This window comes from Leptodactylus fuscus, chromosome 10 (assembly GCF_031893055.1).
Source record: "Leptodactylus fuscus isolate aLepFus1 chromosome 10, aLepFus1.hap2, whole genome shotgun sequence".
Lineage (NCBI taxonomy): Eukaryota > Metazoa > Chordata > Amphibia > Anura > Leptodactylidae > Leptodactylus > Leptodactylus fuscus.
The window spans coordinates 17115836-17136534 of record NC_134274.1 but is presented as its reverse complement, the minus strand read 5'-3'; the positions used below and the strand labels follow the sequence as shown (position 1 = coordinate 17136534).

Sequence of the window (20699 nt, the reverse complement as noted above, 5' to 3'; positions counted from 1 at the left end):
ACAGTCCCTTTACTGGTAAAACACCCCATTAATGGGCCCCACACAGTATATTTTCCCTTTTTAGGCCCAAGCACATAATATTGTCCTCTTCTTTTTGGCATTCACTTAATTAAATGCCCCCATTTTTTGGACCCCAAACAGAGATATTTTAGGTAAGTATGAATGATTGAAAAAATGTTGCCCCTGAGTTTATACCAGGAGGAGCCTCAGGTCGCCTCATGGCAGGTGCACACCTGATTGGATCCCAATGACTGCAATGAGATCCTCAAGATATCCATTCTTTATCTCCTAGGTATACCTATGGAAAGCCAGTACGTGGGAATTTTACAGCTTCTATTTGTCGTGAGTCTGGTAGATATAAGGTGGCTCCTTTATGTGCTAGTTTCAGTGAAAAGGTAAGGTCCATTTTTCTTAGCTATGCAGTAGATATGCCATAACCTGGTGCATTGTAGCCCTCTGGTCTCTCCTCTCCCTCGGTCTCTTCTTGCATTGTATACAGATATAGTCACTTAATGGCTCCTGAATATGAATGATTTCATTCACACAGTTGGACAGATCTGGGTGTCACACCATTGAGGTCAAGTCTGAACTTTTTAAGATAAGAGAAACTAGCATGCAAAAAACTCTTAAAGGTACAGTTTCTATTACAGAAGAAGGGACTGGTAAGTCAGATTTATGACACACTTGGTTGCATCTCAACTATTATTGTCATTCATGACAAATATGAAAAAGAACAAAGAGTGACCTGACTTTATACTGTATAACCACTGTTGCCAAGTTATTAGCTATAAAAGGGTGGAAAGGTTCAATAGTAGAGATGAGCGAACACTAAAATGTTCGAGGTTCGAAATTCGATTCGAACAGCCGCTCACTGTTCGAGTGTTCGAATGGGTTTCGAACCCCATTATAGTCTATGGGGAACATAAACTCGTTAAGGGGGAAACCCAAATTCGTGTCTGGAGGGTCACCAAGTCCACTATGACACCCCAGGAAATGATACCAACACCCTGGAATGACACTGGGACAGCAGGGGAAGCATGTCTGGGGGTATAAAAGTCACTTTATTTCATGGAAATCCCTGTCAGTTTGCGATTTTCGCAAGCTAACTTTTCCCCATAGAAATGCATTGGCCAGTGCTGATTGGCCAGAGTACGGAACTCGACCAATCAGCGCTGGCTCTGCTGGAGGAGGCGGAGTCTAAGATAGCTCCACACCAGTCTCCATTCAGGTCCGACCTTAGACTCCGCCTCCTCCGGCAGAGCCAGCGCTGATTGGCCGAAGGCTGGCCAATGCATTCCTATGCGAATGCAGACTTAGCAGTGCTGAGTCAGTTTTGCTCAACTACACATCTGATGCACACTCGGCACTGCTACATCAGATGTAGCAATCTGATGTAGCAGAGCAGAGGGTGCACTAGAACCCCTGTGCAAACTCAGTTCACGCTAATAGAATGCATTGGCCAGCGCTGATTGGCCAATGCATTCTATTAGCCCGATGAAGTAGAGCTGAATGTGTGTGCTAAGCACACTCATTCAGCACTGCTTCATCACGCCAATACAATGCATTAGCCAGTGCTGATTGGCCAGAGTACGGAATTCGGCCAATCAGCGCTGGCTCTGCTGGAGGAGGCGGAGTCTAATGTCGGACCTGAATGGAGACTGGTGTGGAGCGATCTTAGACTCCGCCTCCTCCAGCAGAGCCAGCGCTGATTGGTCGAGTTCCGTACTCTGGCCAATCAGCGCTGGCCAATGCATTCTATTAGCCCGAAGGTAGGTCACATCTCCTATTACAAGCCCCTAAACAACACTATTATAGATTTGAGAGGCGTTTGGGACATAATAGACTCCCTTTGACAATAAAACTGTAAGTAGAGATGGGTGAAGACGCTGAATCAACAATATTCCATATTGTTCAATTTGCCCATTTTTAATGGATGTGAAATAGATTTACATGTGGATCATGGGTGTTAAAAATGGATCATTGATTTGAGTAAAAGAATAATGAACCTAATCTGATATTTTTTTTTAACATTCTGTTATAAAACGGAAGCAAACAGACAACAAAAACACACAAACAGACACTGAGCCGATGCAAAATGGATAAAAAAAAAGGCCGTAAAAAATCCATCAATTCATCAATTTTTCTTGGCCGAGAACTGAATACAGTGATGTAAATATAGCTTAATATTTAGAGATGAGCGAACACTAAAATGTTCGAGGTTCGAAATTCGATTCGAACAGCCGCTCAATGTTCGTGTGTTCGAACGGGTTTCGAACCCCATTATAGTCTATGGGGAACAGATACTCGTTAAGGGGGAAACCCAAATCCGTGTCTGGAGGGTCACCAAGTCCACTATGACACCCCAGGAAATGATGCCAACACCTCTGGAATGACACTGGGACAGCAGGGGAAGCATGTCTGGGGGCATCTAACACACCAAAGACCCTCTATTACCCCAACATCACAGCCTAACAACTACACACTTTACACACTCAATACCACCTCTCTGACAGTAGGAAAACACCTTGAAACATGTGTATTTGGCACTTGCAGTGAGGAGAGCTTGTCACCAGCAGTGAATTTGGCCCTTGTAGTAAGTTGAGGTTGGCACCAACATTTGTTTTGAAAATCAGGGTGGATTGAGCCTCTAACCAGCAGAGTTTGGGCAAATTCATGGTGGAGGGAGCCTCTAAACACCCCAGTTTGGGCAAATTCATGGTGGAGGGAGCCTCTAAAAACCCCAGTTTGGACCAATTCATGGTGGAGGGAGCCTCTAACCAGCCCAGTTTGGGCAAATTCATGGTGGAGGGAGCCTCTAAAAAACCCAGTTTGGACCAATTCATGGTGGAGGGAGCCTCTAACCAGCCCAGTTTGGGCAAATTCATGGTGGAGGGAGCCTCTAACCAGCCCAGTTTGGACCAATTAATGGTGGAGGGAGCCTCTAACCAGCCCAGTTTGGACCAATTAATGGTGGAGGGAGCCTCTAACCACCCCAGTTTGGACCAATTCATGGTGGAGGGAGCCTCTAAACAGCCAAGTTTGGACCAATTCATGGTGGAGGGAGCCTCTAAAAACCCCAGTTTGGACCAATTCATGGTGGAGGGAGCCTCTAACCAGCCCAGTTTGGGCAAATTCATGGTGGAGGGAGCCTCTAAACAGCCCAGTTTGGACCAATTCATGGTGGAGGGAGCCTCTAACCAGCCCAGTTTGGACCAATTAATGGTGGAGGGAGCCTCTAACCAGCCCAGTTTGGACCAATTAATGGTGGAGGGAGCCTCTAACCAGCCCAGTTTGGACCAATTAATGGTGGAGGGAGCCTCTAACCAGCCCAGTTTGGACCAATTAATGGTGGAGGGAGCCTCTAAAAACCCCAGTTTGGACCAATTCATGGTGGAGGGAGCCTCTAACCAGCCCAGTTTGGGCAAATTCATGGTGGAGGGAGCCTCTAACCAGCCCAGTTTGGACCAATTAATGGTGGAGGGAGCCGCTAAACAGCCCAGTTTGGGCAAATTCATGGTGGAGGGAGCCTCTAAACAGCCCAGTTTGGGCAAATTCATGGTGGAGGGAGCCTCTAACCAGCCCAGTTTGGACCAATTAATGGTGGAGGGAGCCTCTAAACAGCCAAGTTTTGGGAAATTCATGGTGGAGGGAGCCTCTAACCAGCCCAGTTTGGACCAATTCATGGTGGAGGGAGCCTCTAAACAGCCAAGTTTGGACCAATTCATGGTGGAGGGAGCCTCTAAAAACCCCAGTTTGGACCAATTCATGGTGGAGGGAGCCTCTAACCAGCCCAGTTTGGGCAAATTCATGGTGGAGGGAGCCTCTAACCAGCCCAGTTTGGACCAATTAATGGTGGAGGGAGCCGCTAAACAGCCCAGTTTGGGCAAATTCATGGTGGAGGGAGCCTCTAAACAGCCAAGTTTTGGGAAATTCATGGTGGAGGGAGCCTCTAACCAGCCCAGTTTGGACCAATTCATGGTGGAGGGAGCCTCTAAACAGCCAAGTTTGGACCAATTCATGGTGGAGGGAGCCTCTAAAAACCCCAGTTTGGACCAATTCATGGTGGAGGGAGCCTCTAACCAGCCCAGTTTGGGCAAATTCATGGTGGAGCGAGCCTCTAACCAGCCCAGTTTGGACCAATTAATGGTGGAGGGAGCCGCTAAACAGCCCAGTTTGGGCAAATTCATGGTGGAGGGAGCCTCTAAACAGCCCAGTTTGGACCAATTCATGGTGGAGGGAGCCTCTAAAAAACCCAGTTTGGACCAATTCATGGTGGAGGGAGCCTCTAAACAGCCCAGTTTGGGCAAATTCATGGTGGAGGGAGCCTCTAACCAGCCCAGTTTGGACCAATTAATGGTGGAGGGAGCCTCTAAACAGCCAAGTTTTGGGAAGTTCATGGTGGAGGGAGCCTCTAACCAGCCCAGTTTGGACCAATTCATGGTGGAGGGAGCCTCTAAACAGCCCAGTTTGGGCAAATTCATGGTGGAGGGAGCCTCTAAAAAACCCAGTTTGGACCAATTCATGGTGGAGGGAGCCTCTAACCAGCCCAGTTTGGACCAATTAATGGTGGAGGGAGCCTCTAAACAGCCAAGTTTGGACCAATTCATGGTGGAGGGAGCCTCTAAAAACCCCAGTTTGGACCAATTCATGGTGGAGGGAGCCTCTAACCAGCCCAGTTTGGACCAATTAATGGTGGAGGGAGCCTCTAACCAGCCCAGTTTGGACCAATTAATGGTGGAGGGAGCCTCTAACCACCCCAGTTTGGACCAATTCATGGTGGAGGGAGCCTCTAAAAACCCCAGTTTGGACCAATTCATGGTGGAGGGAGCCTCTAAACAGCCCAGTTTGGGCAAATTCATGGTGGAGGGAGCCTCTAACCAGCAGAGTTGTGGGAAAGCAGGGTGGAGGGAGCCTCTAACCAGCAGAGTTGGTGGAAATCAGGGTGGAGGGAGCCTCTAACCAGCAGAGTTGGGGGAAATCATGTTGGAGTGAGCCTAGTATTAGCAGAATTGTGCAACGCTTATGGTGGATGAGTATGAGGATGCGGAGGAATTGGAGAGGTTGAGTACAGACATGGAGTTTCATGTTGGGGTGCTTTACACAGGTGGGCACAAAAATGAAGGCTCTATCCAGTGGTGGTTCATTTTTATCAAAGTGAGCCGGTCGGCACTCTCAGCTGACAGACGGGTGCGCTTGTCAGTGATGATGCCACCGGCTGCACTGAACACCCTCTCAGATAGGACGCTGGCGGCAGGACAGGACAGCACCTCCAAGGCATATAGGGCAAGTTCAAGCCACAGGTCCAACTTCGACACCCAATACGTGTAGGGCGCAGAGGGGTCGGAGAGGACAGGGCTGTGGTCGGAAAGGTATTCCCGCAACATGCGCCTATACTTCTCACGCCTGGTGACACTAGGACCCTCCGTGGCGGCACTTTGGCGAGGGGGTGCCATCAAGGTGTCCCAGACCTTAGACAGTGTGCCCCTCGTTTGTGTGGACCGGTGAGAACTTGGTTGCCTACTGGAGGAACTGCCCTCCCTGCCGCCAACGTCACATGCTGGAAACATCTCCATCATATTCTGCACCAATTGCCTGTGGCAAGCATTGATGCGATTGGCCCTCCCCTCTACCGGAATAAAAGACGAGATGTTGTTTTTATACCGGGGGTCAAGGATAGCAAAGATCCAGTACTGGTTGTCCTCCATGATTTTGACAATACGCTTGTCGGTTGTAAAGCACCCCAACATGAACTCAGCCATGTCTGCCACAGTGTTAGTTGGCATGACTCCTCTGGCCCCACCGGAAAGTTCAATCTCCATTTCCTCCTCATCCTCCATGTCTACCCATCCGCGCTGCAACAATGGGACGATTCGAAGTTGCCCGGAAGCCTCTTGTATCACCATCACATCATCGGACAACTCTTCTTCCTCCTCCTCCTCCTCCTCCTCCTCCATTAAACGCAGTGAAGCGGACAGATGTGTGGACCTACTCTCCAGCTGTGACGGATCGGATGCTATCCCTAACTCCTCTGTGTGATCTGAGTTATCCCTGATGTCAATCAGGGATTCTCTCAGAACACACAAGAGCGGGATTGTAAGGCTCACCATCGCATCCTCAGAGCTCACCCTCCTTGTGGACTCCTCAAAGACCCGTAGGATGTCACAAAGGTCTCTCATCCATGGCCACTCATGGATGTGAAACTGAGGCAGCTGACTTTGTGGCACCCTAGGGTTTTGTAGCTGGTATTCCATCAAAGGTCTCTGCTGCTCAACCACTCTATTCAACATCTGAAACGTTGAGTTCCAGCGTGTGGGGACGTCGCACAAAAGCCGGTGTTGTGGCACATGCAGGCGTTGCTGGAGAGATTTTAAGCTAGCAGCGGCTACTGTCGACTTGCGAAAGTGGGCGCACATGCGCCGCACTTTCACCAGTAGCTCTGGAACATTGGGGTAGCTCTTTAGGAAACGTTGCACCACTAGGTTGAAGACGTGGGCCAGGCATGGAACATGTTGGAGTCCGGCAAGCTCCAGAGCTGCTACCAGGTTCCGGCCGTTATCACAAACGACCATGCCTGGGCCCAGGTGCAGCGGCTCAAACCATATTGCCGTCTCATCGAGGAGGGCATCCCTCACCTCGGAGGCAGTGTGCTGTCTGTCCCCCAAGCTGATCAGCTTCAGCACAGCCTGCTGACGTCTACCAACGCCAGTGCTGCAACGTTTCCAACTCGTAGCTGGGGTCAATCTAACAGCGGAGGAGGAGGCGGTGGCGGAGGAGGAGGCGGTGGCGGAGGAGGAGGCGGTGGCGGAGGAGGAGACGGTAGAGGAGGAGGAGGAGGGGGGTGTTCTTCTCGTGTCCCTGCCAGGAATGTTAGGCGGGGAGACGAGGTACACCGGGCCAGTTTGGGAAGCAGTCCCAGCCTCAACTACATTCACCCAGTGTGCCGTCAGTGAAATGTAGCGTCCCTGTCCGCATGCACTTGTCCACGCGTCGGTGGTCAAGTGGACCTTTGTGTAAAGCGCGGAACTAAGGGCCCGCCTGATGTTGAGTGACACGTGCTGGTGCAAGGCGGGGGACGGCACACCGGGAGAAGTAGTGACGGCTAGGGACGGCATAGCGAGGTGCCGCAGTTGCCATCAGGTCCAGGAAGGCGGGAGTTTCAACAAGCCGGAACGCCAACATCTCCTGGGCCAGCAGTTTAGCGATGTTGGCGTTCAAGGCTTGCGCGTGTGGGTGGTTAGCAGTGTATTTCTGCCGCCGCTCCAATGTCTGAGAGATGGTGGGTTGTTGTAAAGAAACGCCTGATGGTGCCTTTGATGGTGCAGGAGAAGGAGATAAGACAGGACCAGGGGAGGATGAGGTAGAAGTCAACAAAGTGGCGGAGGCAGATGAAGTGGTGTCCTGGCTCGTCCTCTGGAGTGCATCGCCAGCACAGTCAGCAGTGGCAGTGGCAGAGGCAGAGGCAGTGGCAGAGGCAGTGGCAGTGGCGTGAACGGCAGGCGGCCTTTGTCCTGCCGTTGCTGCCTGCCACTGATTCCAGTGCTTGGATTCCAAATGACGGCGCATTGAAGTGGTGGACAGGTTGCTCTTCTCAGAGCCCCTAATCAATTTCGAGAGGCAAATTGTGCAGACAACACTATATCTGTCCTCGGCGCATTCCTTGAAAAAACTCCACACCTTCGAGAAACGTGCCCTCGAGGTGGGAGTTTTTCGGGGCTGGGTACGAACTGGAACATCTTGGGAGATTCCGGGTGTGGCCTGGCTTCGCCTAAGCTGCTGACCTCTGCCTCTGCCTCTAGCTACCCTTTTTGGTGCTGCACCTGCCTCAACATCCACACTACTTTCCCCGCTTGACATCCCCCCTGTCCAGGTCGGGTCAGTGTCCTCATCATCCACCACTTCCTCTTCCAACTCCTGTCTCATCTCCTCCTCCCGCACAATGCGCCGGTCAACTGGATGCCCTGACGGCAACTGCGTCACATCATCGTCGATGAGGGTGGGTTGCTGGTCATCCACCACCAAATCGAACGGAGATGGAGGAGACTCTAGTGTTTGAGCATCTGGACACAGATGCTCCTCTGTTAGGTTCGTGGAATCGTGACGTGGAGAGGCAGGTTGAGGGACAATGAAAGGAGCGGAGAACAGCTCTGGGGAGCAGGGACAGTTTGGGTTATTGTTCTGTAAAGCTTCGGAATTTTGGGAGGAAGGAAGACAAGACTGTTGGGTAATAGGAGGAGAGGAGGCAGAGTCTGACTGGCTGCTGGACAATGTGCTGTAAGCGTTCTCTGACAGCCATTGCAAGACCTGTTCCTGGTTCTCGGGCCTACTAAGGTTTGTACCCTGCAGTTTAGTTAATGTGGCAAGCAACCCTGGCACTGTGGAGTGGCGCAATGCTTGCTGCCCCACAGGAGTAGGCACGGGACGCCCTGTGGCTTCACTGCTACCTTGCTCCCCAGAACCATTCCCCCGACCTCGCCCACGGCCTCGTCCACGTCCCTTTCCGGGAGCCTTGCGCATTTTGAATTCCTAGTTAGAAATTGGCACTGTATACCAGTAGTAAAAATTGTGGGTGCACGTAACCCCAATATATTCTTTGAATTCCCAGTCAGACACTGGCACTATATGGCAGTAGCAAGAAATGAGGGTATTTGTATTCCCAATATATTCTTTGAATTCCCAGTCAGACAATGGCACTGTATACCAGTAGTAAAAATTGTGGGTGCACGTAACCCCAATATATTCTTTGAATTACCAGTCAGAAACTGGCACTATATGGCAGTAGCAAGAAATGAGGGTATTTGTATTCCCAATATATTCTTTGAATTCCCAGTCAGACACTGGCACTATATGGCAGTAGCAAGAAATGAGGGTATTTGTATTCCCAATATATTCTTTGAATTCCCAGTCAGACAATGGCACTGTATACCAGTAGTAAAAATTGTGGGTGCACGTAACCACAATATATTCTTTGAATTACCAGTCAGAAACTGGCACTATATGGCAGTAGCAAGAAATGAGGGTATTTATAACCCCAATATATTCTTTGAATTCCCAGTCAGACAATGGCACTGTATACCAGTAGTAAAAATTGTGGGTGCACGTAACCCCAATATATTCTTTGAATTACCAGTCAGAAACTGGCACTATATGGCAGTAGCAAGAAATGAGGGTATTTGTATTCCCAATATATTCTTTGAATTCCCAGTCAGACACTGGCACTATATGGCAGTAGCAAGAAATGAGGGTATTTGTATTCCCAATATATTCTTTGAATTCCCAGTCAGACAATGGCACTGTATACCAGTAGTAAAAATTGTGGGTGCACGTAACCACAATATATTCTTTGAATTACCAGTCAGAAACTGGCACTATATGGCAGTAGCAAGAAATGAGGGTATTTATAACCCCAATATATTCTTTGAATTCCCAGTCAGACAATGGCACTGTATACCAGTAGTAAAAATTGTGGGTGCACGTAACCCCAATATATTCTTTGAATTACCAGTCAGAAACTGGCACTATATGGCAGTAGCAAGAAATGAGGGTATTTGTATTCCCAATATATTCTTTGAATTCCCAGTCAGACACTGGCACTATATGGCAGTAGCAAGAAATGAGGGTATTTGTATTCCCAATATATTCTTTGAATTCCCAGTCAGACAATGGCACTGTATACCAGTAGTAAAAATTGTGGGTGCACGTAACCCCAATATATTCTTTGAATTCCCAGTCAGACACTGGCACTATATGGCAGTAGCAAGAAATGAGGGTATTTGTATTCCCAATATATTCTTTGAATTCCCAGTCAGACAATGGCACTGTATACCAGTAGTAAAAATTGTGGGTGCACGTAACCCCAATATATTCTTTGAATTCCCAGTCAGACACTGGCACTATATGGCAGTAGCAAGAAATGAGGGTATTTGTATTCCCAATATATTCTTTGAATTCCCAGTCAGACAATGGCACTGTATACCAGTAGTAAAAATTGTGGGTGCACGTAACCACAATATATTCTTTGAATTACCAGTCAGAAACTGGCACTATATGGCAGTAGCAAGAAATGAGGGTATTTATAACCCCAATATATTCTTTGAATTCCCAGTCAGACAATGGCACTGTATACCAGTAGTAAAAATTGTGGGTGCACGTAACCCCAATATATTCTTTGAATTACCAGTCAGAAACTGGCACTATATGGCAGTAGCAAGAAATGAGGGTATTTGTATTCCCAATATATTCTTTGAATTCCCAGTCAGACACTGGCACTATATGGCAGTAGCAAGAAATGAGGGTATTTGTATTCCCAATATATTCTTTGAATTCCCAGTCAGACAATGGCACTGTATACCAGTAGTAAAAATTGTGGGTGCACGTAACCCCAATATATTCTTTGAATTCCCAGTCAGACACTGGCACTATATGGCAGTAGCAAGAAATGAGGGTATTTGTATTCCCAATATATTCTTTGAATTCCCAGTCAGACAATGGCACTGTATACCAGTAGTGAAAATTGTGGGTGCACGTAACCCCAATATATTCTTTGAATTCCCAGTCAGACACTGGCACTATATGGCAGTAGCAAGAAATGAGGGTATTTGTATTCCCAATATATTCTTTGAATTCCCAGTCAGACAATGGCACTGTATACCAGTAGTAAAAATTGTGGGTGCACGTAACCCCAATATATTCTTTGAATTCCCAGTCAGACACTGGCACTATATGGCAGTAGCAAGAAATGAGGGTATTTGTATTCCCAATATATTCTTTGAATTCCCAGTCAGACAATGGCACTGTATACCAGTAGTAAAAATTGTGGGTGCACGTAACCCCAATATATTCTTTGAATTCCCAGTCAGACACTGGCACTATATGGCAGTAGCAAGAAATGAGGGTATTTGTATTCCCAATATATTCTTTGAATTCCCAGTCAGACAATGGCACTGTATACCAGTAGTAAAAATTGTGGGTGCACGTAACCACAATATATTCTTTGAATTACCAGTCAGAAACTGGCACTATATGGCAGTAGCAAGAAATGAGGGTATTTATAACCCCAATATATTCTTTGAATTCCCAGTCAGACAATGGCACTGTATACCAGTAGTAAAAATTGTGGGTGCACGTAACCCCAATATATTCTTTGAATTCCCAGTCAGACACTGGCACTATATGGCAGTAGCAAGAAATGAGGGTATTTGTATTCCCAATATATTCTTTGAATTCCCAGTCAGACAATGGCACTGTATACCAGTAGTAAAAATTGTGGGTGCACGTAACCCCAATATATTCTTTGAATTCCCAGTCAGACACTGGCACTATATGGCAGTAGCAAGAAATGAGGGTATTTGTATTCCCAATATATTCTTTGAATTCCCAGTCAGACAATGGCACTGTATACCAGTAGTAAAAATTGTGGGTGCACGTAACCCCAATATATTCTTTGAATTCCCAGTCAGACACTGGCACTATATGGCAGTAGCAAGAAATGAGGGTATTTGTATTCCCAATATATTCTTTGAATTCCCAGTCAGACAATGGCACTGTATACCAGTAGTAAAAATTGTGGGTGTATATAGCCCCAATTCTATTGCTAGGGGACTTGCAGGGTATTTCTGGGGTGAAGGTGGGGGGGCACACCGTTGGAACGGGTATCGGGGTATATATCGGGTATACGGGAATACACTGACAGTGTATTCCATTCAGGATCCTGGGAAAGCTGGGTTGCGGCGATTGAGCCTGTCAGTGCCACGTTACACTGACAAGCTTCTCCCTGGAATTTAGCTCTTACAAGAGCTGTTGTGGTTGTCTTCTCCTTCCTATCCTAGCCTGTCCCTGCCTACCCAGAATCTAAGCCCTAGCTAGCTGGACGGAAACCTCCGTCCTCGGTGAATTGCAAGCTCAGAATGACGCGAACCTGGGCGGCGCTGTTCTTTTAAATTAGAGGTCACATATTTTCGGCAGCCAATGGGTTTTGCCTACTTTTCTCAACGTCACCGGTGTCGTAGTTCCTGTCCCACCTACCCTGCGCTGTTATTGGAGCAAAAAAGGCGCCAGGGAAGGTGGGAGGGGAATCGAGTAATGGCGCACTTTACCACGCGGTGTTCGATTCGAACATGCCGAACAGCCTAATATCCGATCGAACATGAGTTCGATAGAACACTGTTCGCTCATCTCTATTAATATTCCATCATTACACAGTGGGGAAGCAAACATCAACTGGTGAAACCACAATAACAAATGTCATCAATAAGGTGCATTTTGTTAATGTGGGAGGTATCTACAAGCCCGGCATCCCATACACAGGTTTGGTAAGTCAATTTTTTTTCATACACTATGTAATGAAGGTCAGACTCTGTTTACATATACTACAATTTCTTATTCCAGATTAAAGTGGAGGATGCTGGAGGCGTTCCGATACCAAATGTTGCAGTTTATCTCAAATGTACACATATGTCTTGGTACAAGTCATTCGTGACCGATGAGAATGGCCAAGCATCATTTACTCTAAATACAACGGACTGGATGCACAGTATGACATTGACGGTATGAGTATGCACATTTATCTACTGTAAGGTATACTTAAGAGAAGTATTGTATAACACATAATAGATTTATTTATTACATTTGACATTTAGTAATGCAGAAAGTCCCTAGAACATACATAGCACTTGGCGCCAATACATTGCTTAGCTTTTGACTATTGCACCATGCATTGTGAAGAAAATACCTTAATTATCTACTTCTCTTTATATTAAAGGGGTTTTCCGAATTAAAAAATAAATCATTTTTCATAAAAGGTCTGTTAGTGATATTAATAGGCACCTTTCGCAGTGTTTTGAGTGACTTCTGGGTTTCTCTGTGAGCTCCTGGCATCTTCTAAATTTATGTAGATCTCCCATTCTGTTTTCCCACAACTACAATGATGGCCACTCAGAGTTGACCCACACCACTTCCCTCCCTTTCTCCCTTATGTCCCCTCCCTGTTTCCCTAGCTAGCCCACCCACTATTAGCCCTTCCTAACTAACTCAACACCCACCCCATCATACTTGTCTTCTGATCTGGATCCTCTGGTCATCGGATGTCACGTATTGTACGCCTGTGCAATAGAGAAGAAGAGATGTCCCATGCTCAGAAATTCTGGACCAGAAAACAGGTAAGTATGATAGGGTAGGGGTGTGGGTTTTATAGGTGACATTCTGTTTATTGAATATCACCAGAAAATGTGCCTGGGGTGGTCACATGCCCTGGTGATCTAGGTAAATATAGAATTTTGATAACCTAGGTAATTTAGAAGGAAGGCGGGGAGGGGAGGGATTGGGTAGTTTAGATTATTTTTACGTATCTCCTGGTCTTCCACCTACTATACTCTGGGGTCTGAGCTACCCATACCGAAATGAAACATATCTTGAAAGGTTTGCCCATCTCTAGTTGGAAGAGAAAAAAATATGAACAGAGGCTGAGTACTAAGCCTGTTTACTAATGCAACTGGTAAAGCCAATAAATAAGGGAGTGTCTTCAAGTATACAGAAGTCCAGTAGATGTTTGATATGCATTATTACAATAGTAGTAACAATATAAGTGACTCATGAGATAGGATTATATACATTCTACTACTAAAAGAACTTTTTTTTTTTACTTTTTTTTTTAAGGCGGAGACAAGCAAAAGCCCTGAGCCACATGTTCATGGTGAATTTCAACCAGAGTATGGCTCAGCCTCAAAAGACGTTGTCTCCTTTTATTCTCGGAGCATGAGCTACTTGAAACTCAATTTTCCAGATAAGGTTCTCCCATTTGAGGGCTATAAAGAGATCCATGTGGAATACATCATTAGGCACACTGAGCTGAAAAAGGACAAGAAATTATTTCTGCATTACCTGGTGAGATTATATTGAAACAAGTCCTATGGCCCAGGTTTTCTTTGCTGACTAGTTAATTACTAGAGATGAGCGAACAGTGTTCTATCGAACACATGTTCGATCGGATATCAGGGTGTTCGCCATGTTCGAATCGAATCGAACACCACGTGGTAAAGTGCGCCAAAATTCGATTCCCCTCCCACCTTCCCTGGCGCCTTTTTTGCACCAATAACAGCGCAGGGGAGGTGGGACAGGAACTACGACACCGGGGGCATTGAAAAAAATTGGAAAAAGTCATTGGCTGCCGAAATCAGGTGACCTCCATTTTAGACGAATAGTGGATTTCAAATCCGGGTCATATGAGAATGTGAACTTTGTGACTATGAGACAGGGATAGCTGTACAGGCAGGGATAGCTAGGGATAACCTTTATTTAGGGGGGAATGTTATTAAAAATAACTTTTTGGGGCTCTATCGGGTGTGTAATTGTGATTTTTGTGAGATAAACTTTTTCCCATAGGGATGCATTGGCCAGCGCTGATTGGCCGAATTCCGTACTCTGGCCAATCAGTGCTGGCCAATGCATTCTATTAGCTTGATGAAGCAGAGTGTGCACAAGGGTTCAAGCGCACCCTCGGCTCTGATGTAGCAGAGCCGAGGCTGCACAAGGGTTCAAGCGCACCCTCGGCTCTGATGTAGGAGAGCCGAGGGTGCGCTTGAACCCTTGTGCACCCTCAGCTCTGCTACATCAGAGCCGAGGGTGCGCTTGAACCCTTGTGCACACTCTGCTTCATCAAGCTAATAGAATGCATTGGCCAGCGCTGATTGGCCAATGTATTCTATTAGCCTGATGAAGTAGAGCTGAATGTGTGTGCTAAGCACACACATTCAGCTCTACTTCATCGGGCTAATAGAATGCATTGGCCAGCGCTGATTGGCCAGAGTACGGAACTCGACCAATCAGCGCTGGCTCTGCTGGAGGAGGCGGAGTCTAAGATCGCTCCACACCAGTCTCCATTCAGGTCCGACCTTAGACTCCGCCTCCTCCGGCAGAGCCAGCGCTAATTGGCCGAATTCCGTACTCTGGCCAATCAGCACTGGCTAATGCATTGTATTGGCGTGATGAAGCAGTGCTGAATGTGTGTGCTTAGCACACACATTCAGCTCTACTTCATCGGGCTAATAGAATGCATTGGCCAATCAGCGCTGGCCAATGCATTCTATTAGCGTGAACTGAGTTTGCACAGGGGTTCTAGTGCACCCTCGGCTCTGCTACATCAGATTGCTACATCTGATGTAGCAGTGCCGAGTGTGCATCAGATGTGTAGTTGAGCAAAACTGACTCAGCACTGCTAAGTCTGCATTCGCATAGGAATGCATTGGCCAGCCTTCGGCCAATCAGCGCTGGCTCTGCCGGAGGAGGCGGAGTCTAAGGTCGGACCTGAATGGAGACTGGTGTGGAGCGATCTTAGACTCCGCCTCCTCCAGCAGAGCCAGCGCTGATTGGTCGAGTTCCGTACTCTGGCCAATCAGCGCTGGCCAATGCATTCTATTAGCCCGATGAAGTAGAGCTGAATGTGTGTGCTTAGCACACACATTCAGCTCTACTTCATCAGGCTAATAGAATACATTGGCCAATCAGCGCTGGCCAATGCATTCTATTAGCTTGATGAAGCAGAGTGTGCACAAGGGTTCAAGCGCACCCTCGGCTCTGATGTAGCAGAGCTGAGGGTGCACAAGGGTTCAAGTGCACCCTCGGCTCTCCTACATCAGAGCCGAGGGTGCGCTTGAACCCTTGTGCAGCCTCAGCTCTGCTACATCAGAGCCGAGGGTGCGCTTGAACCCTTGTGCACACTCTGCTTCATCAAGCTAATAGAATGCATTGGCCAGCGCTGATTGGCCAGAGTACGGAATTCGGCCAATCAGCGCTGGCTCTGCTGGAGGAGGCGGAGTCTAAGATCGCTCCACACCAGTCTCCATTCAGGTCCGACCTTAGACTCCGCCTCCTCCAGCAGAGCCAGCGCTGATTGGCCGAATTCCGTACTCTGGCCAATCAGCACTGGCTAATGCATTGTATTGGCGTGATGAAGCAGTGCTGAATGTGTGTGCTTAGCACACACATTCAGCTCTACTTCATCGGGCTAATAGAATGCATTGGCCAATCAGCGCTGGCCAATGCATTCTATTAGCGTGAACTGAGTTTGCACAGGGGTTCTAGTGCACCCTCGGCTCTGCTACATCAGATTGCTACATCTGATGTAGCAGTGCCGAGTGTGCATCAGATGTGTAGTTGAGCAAAACTGACTCAGCACTGCTAAGTCTGCATTCGCATAGGAATGCATTGGCCAGCCTTCGGCCAATCAGCGCTGGCTCTGCCGGAGGAGGCGGAGTCTAAGGTCGGACCTGAATGGAGACTGGTGTGGAGCTATCTTAGACTCCGCCTCCTCCAGCAGAGCCAGCGCTGATTGGTCGAGTTCCGTACTCTGGCCAATCAGCACTGGCCAATGCATTTCTATGGGGAAAAGTTAGCTTGCGAAAATCGCAAACTGACAGGGATTTCCATGAAATAAAGTGACTTTTATGCCCCCAGACATGCTTCCCCTGCTGTCCCAGTGTCATTCCAGGGTGTTGGTATCATTTCCTGGGGTGTCATAGTGGACTTGGTGACCCTCCAGACACGGATTTGGGTTTCCCCCTTAACGAGTTTATGTTCCCCATAGACTATAATGGGGTTCGAAACCCATTCGAACACTCGAACAGTGAGTGGCTGTTCGAATCGAATTTCGAACCTCGAACATTTTAGTGTTCGCTCATCTCTATTAATTACCAATGACACTATGGACCTTATACAGTATTTCATTAGAAATTATTACTTTAGAAAACAAAGGGATGAGAAAGCAACTCAAATATCGTGGTTAGAGTTGAGCCGATCTTGAGATTTCAGGATCGATTTTAAAATCCAATTTCCGATCATTTTCTAGCCAATCCCGATCGTGAAATTTGCTCGATCGCCGATCGGAATCCAATCTTTTCTGATCACAATCGCTAAACCCTAGTCAATCCTTCTCTATGAGAAAAGTCACTTTTAAGGTTGAGCCGATCTTGAGATAACCTCCAACCTCGATCCCACTGGACAAGATCGGGATCGGAATTCCGATCGTGAAATTTACTCGATCGCCGATTGGAATCCGATCTTTTCCGATCCCGATCGCTCAACCATAATGTGATGAAATGAAAGTTCAGAATTTCACCAGCTTAGGTGAAAAACCCAGAGGAATTCCTGCTTGTCTAATAGGCTTCGATATATGAAAGCCCATTTTAGTTTTACTGGTTTCAATATGGGGGTCTTCTCAGGGGTGAACCTGCATGTCTCACCGCCTGAGGCGGACGACAGAAAGCCGCCCCCCCCCCCCCGCCTAGGAGGAGGGGGCGGAGCGAAGGGAGGCAGGGTGGAGCGAAGGGGGCGTTGCGGAGCGGCGTTAGCAGGCAGAGAGCAGGTACGGAGAGGACCTGCTCTCTGCCTGAGCATGAGGGGAGGCCGCTGGAGCAGTGCTGCTCCAGCGGCCTCCCCAATCCACCGCTCTGTGATGCTAAGGAGGAAAAATGCCGCCCTCCCCGGGGCCCTGGCATAGCGCCACCTGAAGCGGTCGCTTCAGGTCGCCTCATGGGAGGTGCGGCGCTGGGTCTTCTCACAATCCCAATATGATTTAGGACCAGGATATAATAGATTAGCTTGCAGTAGTCAAAATAGTCACTTTTGAGCTACTTGGACTTGAAGTTGGTCCTGAATTAGATATACTGTATAGGAGCAATAGTGTTAAAGAATCCTCATAGAGGTTTTAGGCCAAGATAATGCTTCCATATACGGATACATGATACCTCATCATACCAATAGTATGCTCCTGAAAGAGTCATTATGTAGTAAATTACAAAGAGGGCGCCGAATATACCTAAAAGATACACTGATAAGTTACTTAACAAGACATCTTGGATATCTAGTAAACTAGAAAATAGCAAAGAAGAGGAATCCAAAGAAATAAAATATAGCAAGTGTTTACTTTAACCTTTAATAATTTATTTATATGTGGACACAACTTGCTTTCTTATAATGCTCTTAATAGCTTGAACTTTGAAAATAATGGACTCATGATGGACGTGAACTGTCCATTATTTTTTTTTATATTAATGTCTATGCTAATGGAAATATGACAGATGGTAATGTACGGTCATCTGTTATACTGACCATTATTTTTATTTTTGCACATGCTCAGAAAGCCGAAAAAAAAAAAAAATGGACGGTATTCTAACGAACATTAACGGACACTGACTGATGTTAATGGATTTTTAACTGATCAATTAAATTAATTATCCTAATTCCTATCATCATTAATCCTTTGATGATTTTTTCACAGTTGGTTTCCAAATTTTCTATTAAAGACTCAGGAACCATGGAAATTGAAACTGGAAACATGAATGAAGAGGCGTGGACTTAAAGGGATTTTCCAGTTTCAAACAAATATTGAGACACAAATGTTAATGTTAGTATAAAGAAATGTTGGACAATTTTCCAATATACTTTCTGTAGCAAATCCTCAAAGTTTCCTAGATCTCAGCAGAAAAAATTGTGATCATAGTCATGTGATGTACAGTCCATGGTCATGTGATATACAGTTCATGGTCATATCATATACACCCCTTGGACATGTGATGAACATACAGGTGCACAGCTCACTATAGTCATAGCACAGTAATGAGACATTTACTATCATATGACCATGGACTGATTTTTATAGACAGGAAGTAACCAAAATGAATGACAACAAGCAGAGATCTAGAAAACCGTTCCATGAGGAATTGAATGCGTACAACATAAGCATAAAGTCTTAAGAAGATGATTCAGTATGGGAGAGGTGAAATTCTGCAGAGAAATGGGACTATGTTATTAGAAAATAAAAAATATAAAATACAATAAAATATTTTATTCTATTACAGATATCCATGGAAAAGTCACCTTGAACCTCCCTATAAATGCAGACACTACTAAGACTCTTCATGTCCTTGTCTACATCTTCCTGCCTAATGGAGAAATAATTGCAGATATGGAAAAATTCAACATAGTTAAATATTTCAAGAATCAAGTAAGTTTTTTTTTAACATCTGAATTGTAGCAAAATATAATATTTTACAATTGGGCACAATATGGAAATGGCAAGGCCAAGGACACACTCAACAGACATATGGGATATTCGAAGCATTTACTGGTGTGGCAATAAGCTTCTGCAGCCAAATTTCCTGCAAGGACAACTTATTCTTTATCCACAAGATAAGAGATAAGTGTGTGATCACTTGGGAACTTCCACGAATTGTAAGAAACCTCTGACATGCCCTATTTATTTCTTTGGGTCTGCAGGAGATAGGTGCCCCTGCAAGGTATTTTTATATTGTATAACCATGGAGTCACATAGGCTTGCATCTGTATGCACCAAATGGGAGAATATTTTGAAACAAAGCTCTTTGGAAAACTGCTTTGAATTTTTGCATTTAAAGGGATTCTTTCATCAGAAGACTCTCCAGCAATGACTCTGTCTTCTTCTCCATAAGCGTATTCGCCACATCATCAGCCAGCAGAGCTGACTGCACATGTCAGTTCGTCCATTTTCCTGTGTCCTCTTACACGATCTTCTGTTTGGCCACAGGAAACTGACATGCACAGTCAGCTCTGCTGGCTGATGGTGCTGGGAAAAGTCATTGGGAGAATAAAACAGAGGCATCACTCGAGAGTCTTCAGAGAGCACAAGGGACGCTCCCTGTACTTTCTGGGCAAAGAGGGAACGCAGCTACAGGTGTTGTTGTGGGTCAGAAAAGAGTCTAGTTTACAAGAAGACTAGAGAACCAGAGACAAACCAGGACTGACCGAAAGGCTATCCATCGCCAAACCTCAGCTCTAGCCCAGTGATATCGAAGCTTGCCTGTCCAAGGTTTTTGTATGACTGTTCACCTGTCTTACTTCTGTAAACCTGTGAGCTTTTGTACCATTCCTTCATATCTTGTGAGTCTTCACTGCTGGTAAAACATCAAGGGCACGCCAACCAACATCAGGCTGGAGATTTACTATACAGCCACCACCATTCATACTACAGGCCCCTCTTTGCTATTGCACCAGCTCCTGTGGAATAACCAAGGTACAATGAGCCAGTCAACAGCCACCTGAGCCCATTTATGACTACTATTCCCATCATCACTCCACGCCACCAATGGGATGTTGCAAATTGTACAAGTGATTAAAAGCACAATTGCAGCAAGGGCATGATGTAAGATGTTGCTAAGACTTTAGGCTTCTCCCATGGTATATAGGAAGAAAGTTTAGTCAAAATGTTTGCTTTAAGCCGTGAAATCCCTCCTGGTGTTGGTCTACCCAAAACACAGAGATAGGGTGTCATGGCATAGACACAAAGTAAAAGTCAGGTAACTGGACAGTCACTGGTGGTTCCTTGTTCATCTGAATTTCCTTATTAAAGAGGTCTTCTGACCCCCAAATTGAATTTCCATACTGATGAACTATATACAGGGCCAGAAAACCCCTTTAAGTTGTAACTTTTTTCCAGGTATCAGCTGGATTTTCCCTACATGAGGTTCTTCCAGGATCAGATGTGTCTTTCCAGGTCGAGGCTGCTCCTGGATCTCTCTGTGGTCTGCGGGTGGTGGATCAGAGTGTGGTAGTAATAAAACCAGAGAAAGAGCTGACGGCTGACAAAGTAAGTGATGATGGGATCTATTGCACAACAATTAGGTTTATCAAAGCTTTATTTTAATGGAATAAAGTATGTTTGTGCGTAGCTATAA

The 20699-nt window shown here is 46.3% G+C and overlaps 1 protein-coding gene across 1 annotated transcript in view; it reads left to right on the top strand.

The window, feature by feature from the left end:
• The window catches only part of LOC142219114 (alpha-2-macroglobulin-like), a 62476-nt gene that overhangs the window by 12707 nt on the left and 29070 nt on the right, over positions 1-20699 (top strand). Inside the window, exons 8-15 of the mRNA XM_075288081.1 lie at positions 293-395; positions 548-662; positions 12199-12308; positions 12385-12543; positions 13651-13878; positions 18269-18333; positions 18847-18994; positions 20462-20611. Coding sequence (XP_075144182.1) covers positions 293-395; positions 548-662; positions 12199-12308; positions 12385-12543; positions 13651-13878; positions 18269-18333; positions 18847-18994; positions 20462-20611 — 1078 coding nt within the window. The remainder of the gene's footprint in view (positions 1-292; positions 396-547; positions 663-12198; positions 12309-12384; positions 12544-13650; positions 13879-18268; positions 18334-18846; positions 18995-20461; positions 20612-20699) is intronic.